Source organism: Petromyzon marinus (assembly GCF_048934315.1).
Source record: "Petromyzon marinus isolate PM22_M1 ecotype Great Lakes invasive population chromosome 78 unlocalized genomic scaffold, UKy_Petmar_22M1.pri1.0 chr78_unloc.3, whole genome shotgun sequence".
Lineage (NCBI taxonomy): Eukaryota > Metazoa > Chordata > Hyperoartia > Petromyzontiformes > Petromyzontidae > Petromyzon > Petromyzon marinus.
Window position 1 is genome coordinate 489,958 of NW_027422627.1, and position 12,962 is coordinate 502,919.

The 12,962-nt window shown below is 55.1% G+C and overlaps 1 protein-coding gene across 2 annotated transcripts in view; it reads right to left on the minus strand.

The window, feature by feature from the left end:
* LOC116958469 (calponin-1-like) overlaps positions 1–12,192 on the minus strand; it is a 40,579-nt gene extending 28,387 nt beyond the window's left edge. Inside the window, exons 1-2 of one of the 2 annotated variants that reach the window (XM_076058826.1) lie at positions 12,153–12,192; positions 11,064–11,134 (exon numbers count right to left, since the gene is read on the minus strand). In XM_076058826.1, the coding sequence (XP_075914941.1) occupies positions 11,064–11,123 (60 nt within the window). In that variant the 5' untranslated portion in view covers positions 11,124–11,134; positions 12,153–12,192. Of the gene's footprint in view, positions 1–11,063; positions 11,135–11,602; positions 11,644–12,152 lie in introns of those variants that run through there. The other variant, XM_076058827.1, reaches the window with a different exon arrangement.
* Positions 12,193–12,962: the final 770 nt, after the last annotated feature.

Consider the following 12,962-nt stretch of genomic DNA (forward strand, 5'->3'; position numbering starts at 1 on the left):
ATTTACTCACTCACCTACCCACTCACTCACCTACCCACTCACTCACCTACCAACTCATGCACCTATTTACTCACTCACCTACGCACTCACTCACCTACCAACTCACTCACCCACTCACTCACCTACCCACTCACTCACCTACCAACTCATGCACCTATTTACTCACTCACCTACGCACTCACTCACCTACCAACTCACGCACCTATTTACTCACTCACCTACCCACTCACTTAGCTACCTACTCACTTACCAACACACTCACTCACCTACCCACTCACTCACCTACGCACTCACTCACCTACCAACTCACGCACCTATTTACTCACTCATCTACCCACTCACCTACCCACTCAACAACCACAATAACAGCCACAACTAATTGGCGGTGACGTCACCAATGTCACCACCAATTAGCGCCTGTGCCAGGCTAGGTACAGCAGGTCACGGGACAGACCCAGCAGGTGACACAGGTTGACTGCTGTGCCAGCCTCGGTGCAGGAGGAGGAGGTCACGGGACAGACCCAGCAGGTGCCATGGGTTGACTGCTGTGCCAGCCTCGGTGCAGGAGGAGGTCACGGGACAGACCCAGCAGGTGCCATGGGTTGACTGCTGTGCCAGGCTAGGTGCAGGAGGAGGAGGTCACGGGACAGACCCAGCAGGTGCCATGGGTTGACTGCTGTGCCAGGCTAGGTGCAGGAGGAGGAGGTCACGGGACAGACCCAGCAGGTGCCATGGGTTGACTGCTGTGCCAGGCTAGGTGCAGGAGGAGGAGGTCACGGGACAGACCCAGCAGGTGCCATGGGTTGACTGCTGTGCCAGGCTAGGTGCAGGAGGAGGAGGTCACGGGACAGACCCAGCAGGTGCCATGGGTTGACTGCTGTGCCAGGCTAGGTGCAGGAGGAGGTCACGGGACAGACCTAGCAGGTCCCATGGGTTGACTGCTACACCACTCTCTCACCCACCCACACACTCACCCACTCTCTCACCCACCCACACACTCACCCACTCTCTCACCCACACACACACCCACCCACTCTCTCACCCACACACACACCCACCCACTCTCTCACCCATCCACACACACCCACACCCACCACACACACCCACCCACCCACTCTCACCCACACACCCACCCACAAACACCCAACCACTCTCTCACCCACCCACACACCCACCACACACAGCCACCCACTCTCACACACCCACCCACACACCCACCTACACACCCTCTCACCCACCCACCCACACACCCACCCTCTCACCCATCTACACACCCACCCACCCTCTCACCCACCCCACCCTCTCACCCACCCACCCACCAACTCTCTCATCCACCAACCCTCTCACCCTCTCACCCACACAACCACCCACCCTCTCACCCACCCTCTCACCCACCTACAGTGAGGGAAAAAAGTATTTGATCCCCTGCTGATTTTGTACGTTTGCCCATTGACAAAGAAATGGTCAGTCTATAATTTTAATGGTAGGTTTATTTGAACAGTGAGAGACAGAATAACAACAACAAAAGTCCAGAAAAACGCATATCAAAAATGTTATAAATTGATTTGCATTTTAATGAGGGAAATAAGTATTTGACCCGCTCTCAATCAGAAAGATATCTGGCTCCCAGGTGTCTTTTTATACAGGTAACAAGCTGAGATTAGGAGCCCACTCTTAAAGGGAGTGCTCCTAATCTCAGCTTGTCACCTGTATAAAAGACGCCTGTCCACAGAAGCAATCAATCAATCAGATTCCAAACTCTCCACCGTGGCCAAGACCAAAGAGTTCTCCAAGGATGTCAGGGACAATATTGTAGACCTACACAAGGCTGGAATGGGCTACAAGACCATTGCCAAGCAGCTTGGTGAGAAGGTGACAACAGTTGGTGCGATTATTCGCAAATGGAAGAAACGCAAAAGAACTGTCAATCTCCCTCGGCCTGGGGCTACATGCAAGATCTCACCTCGTGGAGTTGCAATGATCATGAGAACGGTGAGGAATCAGCCCATAACTACACGGGAGGATCTTGTCAATGATCTCAAGGCAGCTGGGACCATAGTCACCAAGAAAACAATTGGTAACACACTACGCCGTGAAGGACTGATATCCTGCAGCGCCCGCAAGGTCCCCCTGCTCAAGAAAGCACATATACATGCCCGTCTGAAGTTTGCCAATGAACATCTGAATGATTCAGAGGACAACTGGGTGAAAGTATTGTGGTCAGATGAGACCAAAATGGAGCTCTTTGGCATCAACTCAACTCGCCGTGTTTGGAGGAGGAGGAATGCTGCCTATGACCCCAAGAACACCATCCCCACCGTCAAACATGGAGGTGGAAACATTATGCTTTGGAGGTGTTTTTATGCTAAGGGGACAGGACAACTTCACCGCATCAAAGGGACGATGGACGGGGCCATGTACCGTCAAATCTTGGGTGAGAACCTCCTTCTGTCAGCCAGGGCGTTAAAAATGGGTCGTGGATGGGTATTCCAGCATGACAATGTCCCAAAACACACGGCCAAGGCAACAAAGGAGTGGCTCAAGAAGAAGCACATTAAGGTCCTGGAGTGGCCTAGCCAGTCTCCAGACCTTAATACCATAGAAAATCTGTGGAGGGAGCTGAAGGTTCGAGTTGCCAAACGTCAGCCTCGAAACCTTAATGACTTGGAGAAGATCTGCAAAGAGGAGTGGGACAAAATCCCTCCTGAGATGTGTGCAAACCTGGTGGCCAACTACAAGAAACGTCTGACCTCTGTGATTGCCAACAAGGGTTTTTCCACCAAGTACTAAGTCATGTTTTGCAGAGGGGTCAAATACTTATTTCCCTCATTAAAATGCAAATCAATTCATAACATTTTTGACATGCGTTTTTCTGGATTTTGTTGTTGTTATTCTGTCTCTCACTGTTCAAATAAACTTACCATTAAAATTATAAACTGATCATTTATTTGTCAGTGGGCAAATGTACAAAATCAGCAGGGGATCAAATACTTTTTTGCCTCACTGTACACACCCACCCTCCCTCTCACCCACCCCACCCTCTCACCCACCCACCCTCTCACCCACCAACTCTCTCACCCACCAACCCTCTCACCCACCCACCCTCTCATCCACCCACCCTCTCACCCACCCTCTCACCCACCCACCTTCTCACCCACACACCCACCCACCCTCTCACCCACCCACACACCGACCTTCCCACCCTCTCACCCACCCACTCTCTCACACACACACACTCTCTCACACACACCCACCCCGCCCACCCTCTCACCACTCAACACACCCTCTCACCCACACACCCTCTCACCACCCACACACCCTCTCACCCACCTTCTCACACACACACACACCCACACACCCAACCACTCTCTCACACACACACACTCTCTCACACACACACACCCACCCTCTCACTAATCCACACACCCACCCATCCACACCCACCCACCCTCACACCCACACACACCCTCTCACCACCCACGCACCCTCTCACCCACCTTCTCAACACACACACACACACCCACCCACTTTCTCACACACACACCCACACACCCACCCTCTCACCAATCCACCCACCCACACCCACCCTCTCACACACATCCACCCACACACCCACCCACCCTCTCACCACTACACACACCCTCTCACCCACACACCCTCTCACCCACCCACACACCACCCACACACCCTCTCACCCACCCACACACCACCCACCCACCCTCTCACCCACACACACACCCACCCACCCTCACCCAACCACACACACACCCACCCACACACCCTCTCACCACCCACACACCCACTGACCCACCTTCTCACACACACACCCACACACCCACCCACTCTCACCCACTCACACACCTACCCACACACACCCACCCACCCTCTCACCACTACACACACCACCCACCCACCCTCACCCACCCACACGCCCACCCAGACACCTTCTATGGTCCAAGGCACTGCTAATAAATAACCAAATTGCCTCAACAACGCTGCCCCCTGTGCCTGATGCCTTACATGGGAAATAACGATAGATGGACGACGTTTCAGGCTATGCACCATCGTCAGGGCACGTGATGAGTCTCACATGAGTATCTGTGGGTGGTGAGTCTGTGTGGTGAGTCTGTGGGTCTCTGTGTGGTGAGTCTATGGGTTTGTGTGGTGAGTCTGTGGGTCTCTGTTTGGTGAGTTTATGGGTCTCTGTGTGGTGAGTCTGTGGGGCTCTGTGTGATGAGTCTATGGGTCTCTGTGTGGTGAGTCGATGGGTCTCTGTGTAGTGAGTCTATGGGTCTCTGTGTGGTGAGTCTGTGGGTCTCTGTGTGAAGAGTCTATGGGTCTCTGTGTGGTGAGTCTATGGGTCTCTGTGTAGTGAGTCTATGGGTATCTGTGTAGTGAGTCTGTGGGTCTCTGTGTGGTGAGTCTATGGGTCTCTGTGTGGTGAGTCTGTGGGTCTCTATGTGTGAGTCTATGGGTCTCTATGAGTGAGTCTGTGGGTCTCTATGAGTGAGTCTGTGGGTCTCTGTGTGGTGAGTCTGTGGGTCTGTGTGGTGAGTCTATGGGTCTCTGTGTGGTGAGTCTGTGGGTCTCTGTGTGGTGAGTCTGTGGGTTTGTGTGGTGAGTCTATGGGTCTCTGTGTGGTGAGTCTATGGGTCTCTGTGTGGTGAGTCTGTGGGTCTCTGTGTGAGTGAGTCTGTGGGTCTCTGTGTGGTGAGTCTATGGGTCTCTGTGTGGTGAGTCTGTGGGTCTCTGTGTGATGAATCTGTGGGTCTCTGTGTGGTGAGTCTGTGGGTCACTGTATAGTGAGTCTGTGGGTCTCTGTGTGATGAGTCTGTGGGTCTCTGTGTGATGAGTCTGTGGGTCTCTGTGTGAGTCTGTGGGTATCTGTGTGGTGAGTCTGTGGGTCTCTGTGTGATGAGTCTGTGGGTCTCTGTGTGGTGAGTCTGTGGGTCTCTGTGTGGTGAGTCTATGGGTCTCTGTGTGGTGAGTCTATGGGTCTCTGTGTGATGAGTCTGTGGGTCTCTGTGTGATGAGTCTATGGATCTCTGTGTGGTGAGTCTGTGGGTCTCTGTGTGGTTAGTCTGTGGGTCTCTTTGTGATGAGTCTGTGGGTCTCTGTGTGGTGAGTCTGTGGGTCTCTGTGTGGTGAGTCTGTGGGTCTCTGTGTGGTGAGTCTATGGATCTGTGTGGTGAGTCTGTGGGTCTCTGTGTGGTGAGTCTGTGGGTCTCTGTGTGGTGAGTCTGTGGGTCTCTGTGTGGTGAGTCTGTGGGTCTCTGTGTGATGAGTCTGTGGGTCTCTGTGTGAGTGAGTCTGTGGGTGTCTGTGTGGTGAGTCTATGGGTCTCTGTGTGGTGAGTCTATGGGTCTCTGTGTGGTGAGTCTGTGGGTCTCTGTGTGGTGAGTCTATGGGTCTCTGTGTAGTGAGTCTGTGGGTCTCTGTGTGGTGAGTCTGTGGGTCTCTGTGTGGTGAATCTGTGGGTCTCTGTGTGGTGAGTCTGTGGGTCTCTGTGTGGTGAGTCTGTGGGTCTCTGTGTGGTGAGTCTATGGGTCTCTGTGGTGAGTCTGTGGGTCTCTGTGTGGTGAATCTGTGGGTCTCTGTGTGGTGAGTCTGTGGGTCTCTGTGTGGTGAGTCTGTGGGTATCTGTGTGGTGAGTCTGTGGGTCTCTGTGTGGTGAGTCTGTGGGTCTCTGTGTGGTGAGTCTGTGGGTCTCTGTGTGGTGAATCTGTGGGTCTCTGTGTGGTGAGTCTGTGGGTCTCTGTGTGGTGAGTCTGTGGGTATCTGTGTGGTGAGTCTGTGGGTCTCTGTGTGGTGAGTCTGTGGGTCTCTGTGTGGTGAGTCTGTGGGTCTCTGTGTGGTGAGTTTGTGGGTCTCTGTGTAGTGAGTCTATGGGTCTCTGTGTAGTGAATCTGTGGGTCTCTGTGTGGTGAGTCTGTGGGTCTGTGTGTGGTGAGTCTGTGGGTCTCTGTGTGGTGAGTCTGTGGGTCTCTGTGTAGTGAGTCTGTGGGTCTCTGTGTGAGTGAGTCTGTGGGTGTCTGTGTGGTGAGTCTATGGGTCTCTGTGTGGTGAGTCTATGGGTCTCTGTGTGGTGAGTCTGTGGGTCTCTGTGTGGTGAGTCTATGGGTCTCTGTGTAGTGAGTCTGTGGGTCTCTGTGTGGTGAGTCTGTGGGTCTCTGTGTGGTGAATCTGTGGGTCTCTGTGTGGTGAGTCTGTGGGTCTCTGTGTGGTGAGTCTGTGGGTCTCTGTGTGATGAGTCTATGGGTCTCTGTATGGTGAGTCTATGGGTCTCTGTGGTGAGTCTGTGGGTCTCTGTGTGGTGAATCTGTGGGTCTCTGTGTGGTGAGTCTGTGGGTCTCTGTGTAGTGAGTCTATGGGTATCTGTGTAGTGAGTCTGTGGGTCTCTGTGTGGTGAGTCTATGGGTCTCTGTGTGGTGAGTCTGTGGGTCTCTATGTGTGAGTCTATGGGTCTCTATGAGTGAGTCTGTGGGTCTCTATGAGTGAGTCTGTGGGTCTCTGTGTGGTGAGTCTGTGGGTCTGTGTGGTGAGTCTATGGGTCTCTGTGTGGTGAGTCTGTGGGTCTCTGTGTGGTGAGTCTGTGGGTTTGTGTGGTGAGTCTATGGGTCTCTGTGTGGTGAGTCTATGGGTCTCTGTGTGGTGAGTCTGTGGGTCTCTGTGTGAGTGAGTCTGTGGGTCTCTGTGTGGTGAGTCTATGGGTCTCTGTGTGGTGAGTCTGTGGGTCTCTGTGTGATGAATCTGTGGGTCTCTGTGTGGTGAGTCTGTGGGTCACTGTATAGTGAGTCTGTGGGTCTCTGTGTGATGAGTCTGTGGGTCTCTGTGTGATGAGTCTGTGGGTCTCTGTGTGAGTCTGTGGGTATCTGTGTGGTGAGTCTGTGGGTCTCTGTGTGATGAGTCTGTGGGTCTCTGTGTGGTGAGTCTGTGGGTCTCTGTGTGGTGAGTCTATGGGTCTCTGTGTGGTGAGTCTATGGGTCTCTGTGTGATGAGTCTGTGGGTCTCTGTGTGATGAGTCTATGGATCTCTGTGTGGTGAGTCTGTGGGTCTCTGTGTGGTTAGTCTGTGGGTCTCTTTGTGATGAGTCTGTGGGTCTCTGTGTGGTGAGTCTGTGGGTCTCTGTGTGGTGAGTCTGTGGGTCTCTGTGTGGTGAGTCTATGGATCTGTGTGGTGAGTCTGTGGGTCTCTGTGTGGTGAGTCTGTGGGTCTCTGTGTGGTGAGTCTGTGGGTCTCTGTGTGGTGAGTCTGTGGGTCTCTGTGTGATGAGTCTGTGGGTCTCTGTGTGAGTGAGTCTGTGGGTGTCTGTGTGGTGAGTCTATGGGTCTCTGTGTGGTGAGTCTATGGGTCTCTGTGTGGTGAGTCTGTGGGTCTCTGTGTGGTGAGTCTATGGGTCTCTGTGTAGTGAGTCTGTGGGTCTCTGTGTGGTGAGTCTGTGGGTCTCTGTGTGGTGAATCTGTGGGTCTCTGTGTGGTGAGTCTGTGGGTCTCTGTGTGGTGAGTCTGTGGGTCTCTGTGTGGTGAGTCTATGGGTCTCTGTGGTGAGTCTGTGGGTCTCTGTGTGGTGAATCTGTGGGTCTCTGTGTGGTGAGTCTGTGGGTCTCTGTGTGGTGAGTCTGTGGGTATCTGTGTGGTGAGTCTGTGGGTCTCTGTGTGGTGAGTCTGTGGGTCTCTGTGTGGTGAGTCTGTGGGTCTCTGTGTGGTGAATCTGTGGGTCTCTGTGTGGTGAGTCTGTGGGTCTCTGTGTGGTGAGTCTGTGGGTATCTGTGTGGTGAGTCTGTGGGTCTCTGTGTGGTGAGTCTGTGGGTCTCTGTGTGGTGAGTCTGTGGGTCTCTGTGTGGTGAGTTTGTGGGTCTCTGTGTAGTGAGTCTATGGGTCTCTGTGTAGTGAATCTGTGGGTCTCTGTGTGGTGAGTCTGTGGGTCTGTGTGTGGTGAGTCTGTGGGTCTCTGTGTGGTGAGTCTGTGGGTCTCTGTGTAGTGAGTCTGTGGGTCTCTGTGTGAGTGAGTCTGTGGGTGTCTGTGTGGTGAGTCTATGGGTCTCTGTGTGGTGAGTCTATGGGTCTCTGTGTGGTGAGTCTGTGGGTCTCTGTGTGGTGAGTCTATGGGTCTCTGTGTAGTGAGTCTGTGGGTCTCTGTGTGGTGAGTCTGTGGGTCTCTGTGTGGTGAATCTGTGGGTCTCTGTGTGGTGAGTCTGTGGGTCTCTGTGTGGTGAGTCTGTGGGTCTCTGTGTGATGAGTCTATGGGTCTCTGTATGGTGAGTCTATGGGTCTCTGTGGTGAGTCTGTGGGTCTCTGTGTGGTGAATCTGTGGGTCTCTGTGTGGTGAGTCTGTGGGTCTCTGTGTGGTGAGTCTGTGGGTATCTGTGTGGTGAGTCTGTGGGTCTCTGTGTGGTGAGTCTGTGGGTCTCTGTGTGGTGAGTCTGTGGGTCTCTGTGTGGTGAGTCTGTGGTGAGGGTGGTCAGAGTGGTGATGGTGAGGTGACAGTCGTGAGGGTGACTGTGCTGAAGGTGGTGAGAGTGGTGAGGGTGGTGACAGTGGTGAGGTGAGGGTGGTGAAGGTGGTGAGGGTGGTGAGGTGAGGGTGGTGACAGTGGTGAGGTGACAGTGGTGACAGTGGTGAGGTGAGGGTGGTGAGGGTGGTGACAGTGGTGAGGTGAGGATGGTGAGGTGAGGATGGTGAGGTGAAGGTGGTGAGGGTGGTGACAGTGGTGAGGTGAGGATGGTGAGGTGAAGGTGGTGAGGGTGGTGACAGTGGTGAGGTGACAGTGGTGAGGGTGGTGACAGTGGTAAGGTGAGGGTGGTGACAGTGGTGAGGGTGGTGAGGGTGGTTAAGGTGGTGAGGGTGGTGTGGGTGGTGAGGTGAAGGTGGTGAGGGTGATGACAGTGGTGAGGTGACAGTGGTGAGTGTGGCGAAGGTGGTGAGGGTGGTGAGGGTGGTGAAGGTGGTGAGAGTGGTGAGGGTGGTGAGGGTGGTGAGTGTGGTGAGGGTGGTGAAGGTGGTGAGGGTGGTGAGTGTGGTGAGGGTGGTGAGGTGAGGGTGGTGACAGTGGTGAGGTGAGGATGGTGAGGTGAAGGTGGTGAGGGTGGTGACAGTGGTGAGGTGAGGGTGGTGAGGTGAGGGTGGTGAAGGTGGTGAAGGTGGTGAGTGTGGTGAGGGTGGTGAGTGTGGTGAGGTGACAGTGGTGAGGATGGTGAGGTGAGGGTGGTGAGGATGGTGAGGTAAGAGTGGTGAAGTGAAGGTGGTGACAGTGGTGAGGGTGGTGAGGGTGGTGACAGTGGTGAGGGTGGTGAGGTGACAGTGGTGAGTGTGGTGACAGTGGTGAGGATGGTGAGGTGAAGGTGGTGAGTGTGGTGACAGTGGTGAGGATGGTGAGGTGACAGTGGTGAGTGTGGTGACAGTGGTGAGGATGGTGAGGTGAAGGTGGTGAAGTTGAGGGTGGTGGTGGTGACAGTGGTGAAGGTGGTGAGTGTGGTGAGGGTGGTGAGGTGACAGTGGTGAGTGTGGTGAGTGTGGTGAGGTGACAGTGGTGAGGATGGTGAGGTGAAGGTGGTGAGGTGACAGTGGCGAGGATGGTGTGGTGAAGGTGGTGAAGGTGGTGAGGATGGTGAGGTGAGTGTGGTGAGTGTGGTGAGGGTGGTGAGGTGACAGTGGTGAGGATGGTCAGGTGAAGGTGGTGAGGGTGGTGAGTGAGGTGAAGGTGGTGACAGTGGTGAAGGTGTTGAGGGTGGTGAAGGTGGTGAGGTGACAGTGGTGAGGATGGTGAGGTGAGGGTGGTGAGGGAGGTGAAGGTGGTGAGTGTGGTGAAGGTAGTGAGGTGACAGTGGTGAGGATGGTGAGGTGAAGGTGGTGAAGGTGGTGAGTGTGGTGAAGGTGGTGAGTGTGGTGAAGGTGGTGAGGTGACAGTGGTGAGGATGGTGAGGTGAGGGTGGTGAAGGTGGTGAGTGTGGTGAAGGTGGTGAGGGTGGTGAGGTGAGGGTGGTGAGGATGGTGAGGTGAGGGTGGTGAAGGTGGTGAGTGTGGTGAAGGTGGTGAGGGTGGTGAGGTGAGGGTGGTGAGGTGAAGGTGGTGAGGATGGTGAGGTGAGGGAGGTGAAGGTGGTGAGGATGGTGAAGGTGGTGAGGTGACAGTGGTGAGGATGGTTAGTATGGTGAGGTGAGGGTGGTGAGGATGGTGAGGTGAAGGTGGTGAGGGTGGTGAGGTGAAGGTGGTGAGGATGGTGAAGGTGGTGAGGTGACAGTGGTGAGGATGGTTAGTATGGTGAGGTGAGGGTGGTGAGGATGGTGAGGTGAAGGTGGTGAGGGTGGTGAGGTGAAGGTGGTGAGGATGGTGAGGTGAGTGTGGTGAGGATGGTGAGGATGGTGAGTGTGGTGAGTGTGGTGAGGATGGTGAGTGTGGTGAGTGTGGTGTGGTGAGGATGGTGAAGGTGGTGACAGTGGTGAGGATGGTGAGTGTGGTGAGGTGAGGATGGTGAAGGTGGTGAGGGTGGTGACAGTGGTGAGGATGGTTAGTATGGTGAGGTGAAGGTGGTGAGTGTGGTGAGGTGAGGATGGTGAAGGTGGTGAGGTGACAGTGGTGAGGATGGTTAGTATGGTGAGGTGAGTGTGGTGAGGTGAGGATGGTGAGTGTGGTGAGTGTGGTGAGGTGAGGATGGTGAGTGTGGTGAGTGTGGTGTGGTGAGTCTGGTGAGGTGAGTGTGGTGAGGTGAGTGTGGTGAGATGAGTGTGGTGAGTGTGGTGAGGTGAGTGTGGTGAGGTGAGTGTGGTGAGTGTGGTGTGGTGAGTCTGGTGAGGTGAGTGTGGTGAGGTGAGTGTGGTGAGTGTGGTGAGTGTGGTGTGTCTGGTGAGGTGAGTGTGGTGAGGTGAGTGTGGTGAGGTGAGGATGGTGAGTGTGGTGAGTGTGGTGTGGTGAGTCTGGTGAGGTGAGTCTGGTGAGGTGAGTGTGGTGAGTGTGGTGAGGTGAGGATGGTGAGTGTGGTGAGGTGAGTCTGGTGAGGTGAGTGTGGTGAGTGTGGTGAGGTGAGTGTGGTGAGTGTGGTGTGGTGAGTGTGGTGAGCCCTCTGACCTTGTTCTTCACTTCAGCGGAGAGCCCGTAAGCGGGTCCTTTGACGAAGTGAGTCGACATTTCGTCCTAAGCTTCGCGTCAAAACAATTGAGAATTATAAGAAGACTGGAATAAGTTAATTTATTTTTTAACGACAAATACAAAACAAATTTTGCGGTAACAAAAGACTCAAAACTTGCATTAGGCGGAGGGGGATGGTTTCTGCTGTTGTTGTTGTGAAAGAGAGAGAGAAGCTGAGGTAAAGTTTGCTGTTGTTTTAAATATGATCGCGGGTTTTATTTAGGATAAAAAAAAACTAAATTTGTTTTAAATTAAAAAAATCTACTTTTATTTTTGAAAAAAAAATAGAAAACGCCGCGATCGCGAAGCGATCTTTAACTTTCACCTCAACTTCGTAATGAAATATATATTTATTTTTAAACTTTATAATAAATCACCACTCAGCCCCCAACCACCTCCCCTCAGGCATTAATTAACGGTTAAAAAAAAGGGCGCGAAAATTGGCCCCCTGGGGGGGGGGGGGGGTTGGGGGGGGTCACCACTGAGAGAAGCGCGCGCGACCCGGCAAACCACCACTGTCCGTTATGTGGCTGCCCCCCTCCCATCTCTTACCTACTCGCCCCGCCCCCTTCTCTAAACCCCGCCCCTTTCTCATCGTTTGCCCCGCCCCCCTTCGTTCAACCCCCGCCCCCTCCACCTCATCGCCACGACCCCTCTGCTCAACCCCGCCCCCCCCTTCTCATCGTTGCCCCGCCCTCCCCTTCGTTCAACCCCGCCCCCTCCACCTCATCGCCACGACCCCTCTGCTCAACCCCGCCCCCTTCTCATCGTTGCCCCTCCTCCTAACCGCCCCTCCCCTCCTCATCATCGTCCCCCTCTTCACTCAACCCCGCCCCCTCCTCACCCCCTTCCCCCTCCTACTCAAAGCCCCTCCCCCCCTCCTCCTCACAGCCCCCTCCTCCTCGCCCCTCCTCTCACCGCCCCCCCTCCTCTCACCGCCCCGCCCCCTTCTCCCCGCCCCCTCCTCCTCGCCCCGCCCCCTCCTCCTCGCCCCGCCCCCTCCTCCTCGCCCCGCCCCCCCCTCCTCACCGCCCCTCCCCCTCGCTCCTGTTGAAGCTTCTCGAAGCGCTCCGCTACACTCGGAGACAGCGAGGAGACGGCTCCACTTTATACTTTGGGAGTGGGGGGGGGGAGGAGTGTGTGGGTGGAGGGGGTGGGGGGGAGGAGTGTGTGGGTGGAGGGGGTGGGGGGGAGGAGTGTGTGGGTGGAGGGGGTGGGGGGGAGGAGTGTGTGGGTGGAGGGGGTGGGGGGGAGGAGTGTGTGGGTGGAGGGGGTAGGGGGGAGGAGTGTGTGGGTGGAGGGGGTGGGGGGGAGGAGTGTGTGGATGGAGGGGGTGGGGGGAGGAGAGGGGGACGTAATGTATTCATGTGTAGGGGCCTCCCACACGCATAGTGGGGGGGGGGGGAGACGTAATGTATTCATGTGTAGGGGCCTCGCATAGGGGGGGAGGGGTGCGTAATGTGTTCATGTGTAGGGGCCTCCCATAATGGGGGGGGGCGGGTTGCGTAATGTATTCATGTGTAGGGGCCTCCCATAGTGGGGGGGGGGGGGGGGGTGTGCGCGTAATGCATTCATGTATAGGGGCCTCCTACACCCATGGGGGGGGGGGTGTAATCCATTCATGTGTAGGGGCCTCCCACACCCATGGGGGGGGGGTGTAATCCATTCATGTGTAGGGGCCTCCCACACCCCTGCAAACCCCCCTCCCCCAACCGTGCGCGTGCCCCTTTAACTCAGAGGCGCGTTTCCCATTGGCTGATGGCACCCCCTCTCCACCCCCACCCTCCCCCACTTACTTTAGCCAATGGGGAGAGGCGTGAGGTTGGAGGGGCGCTTCCC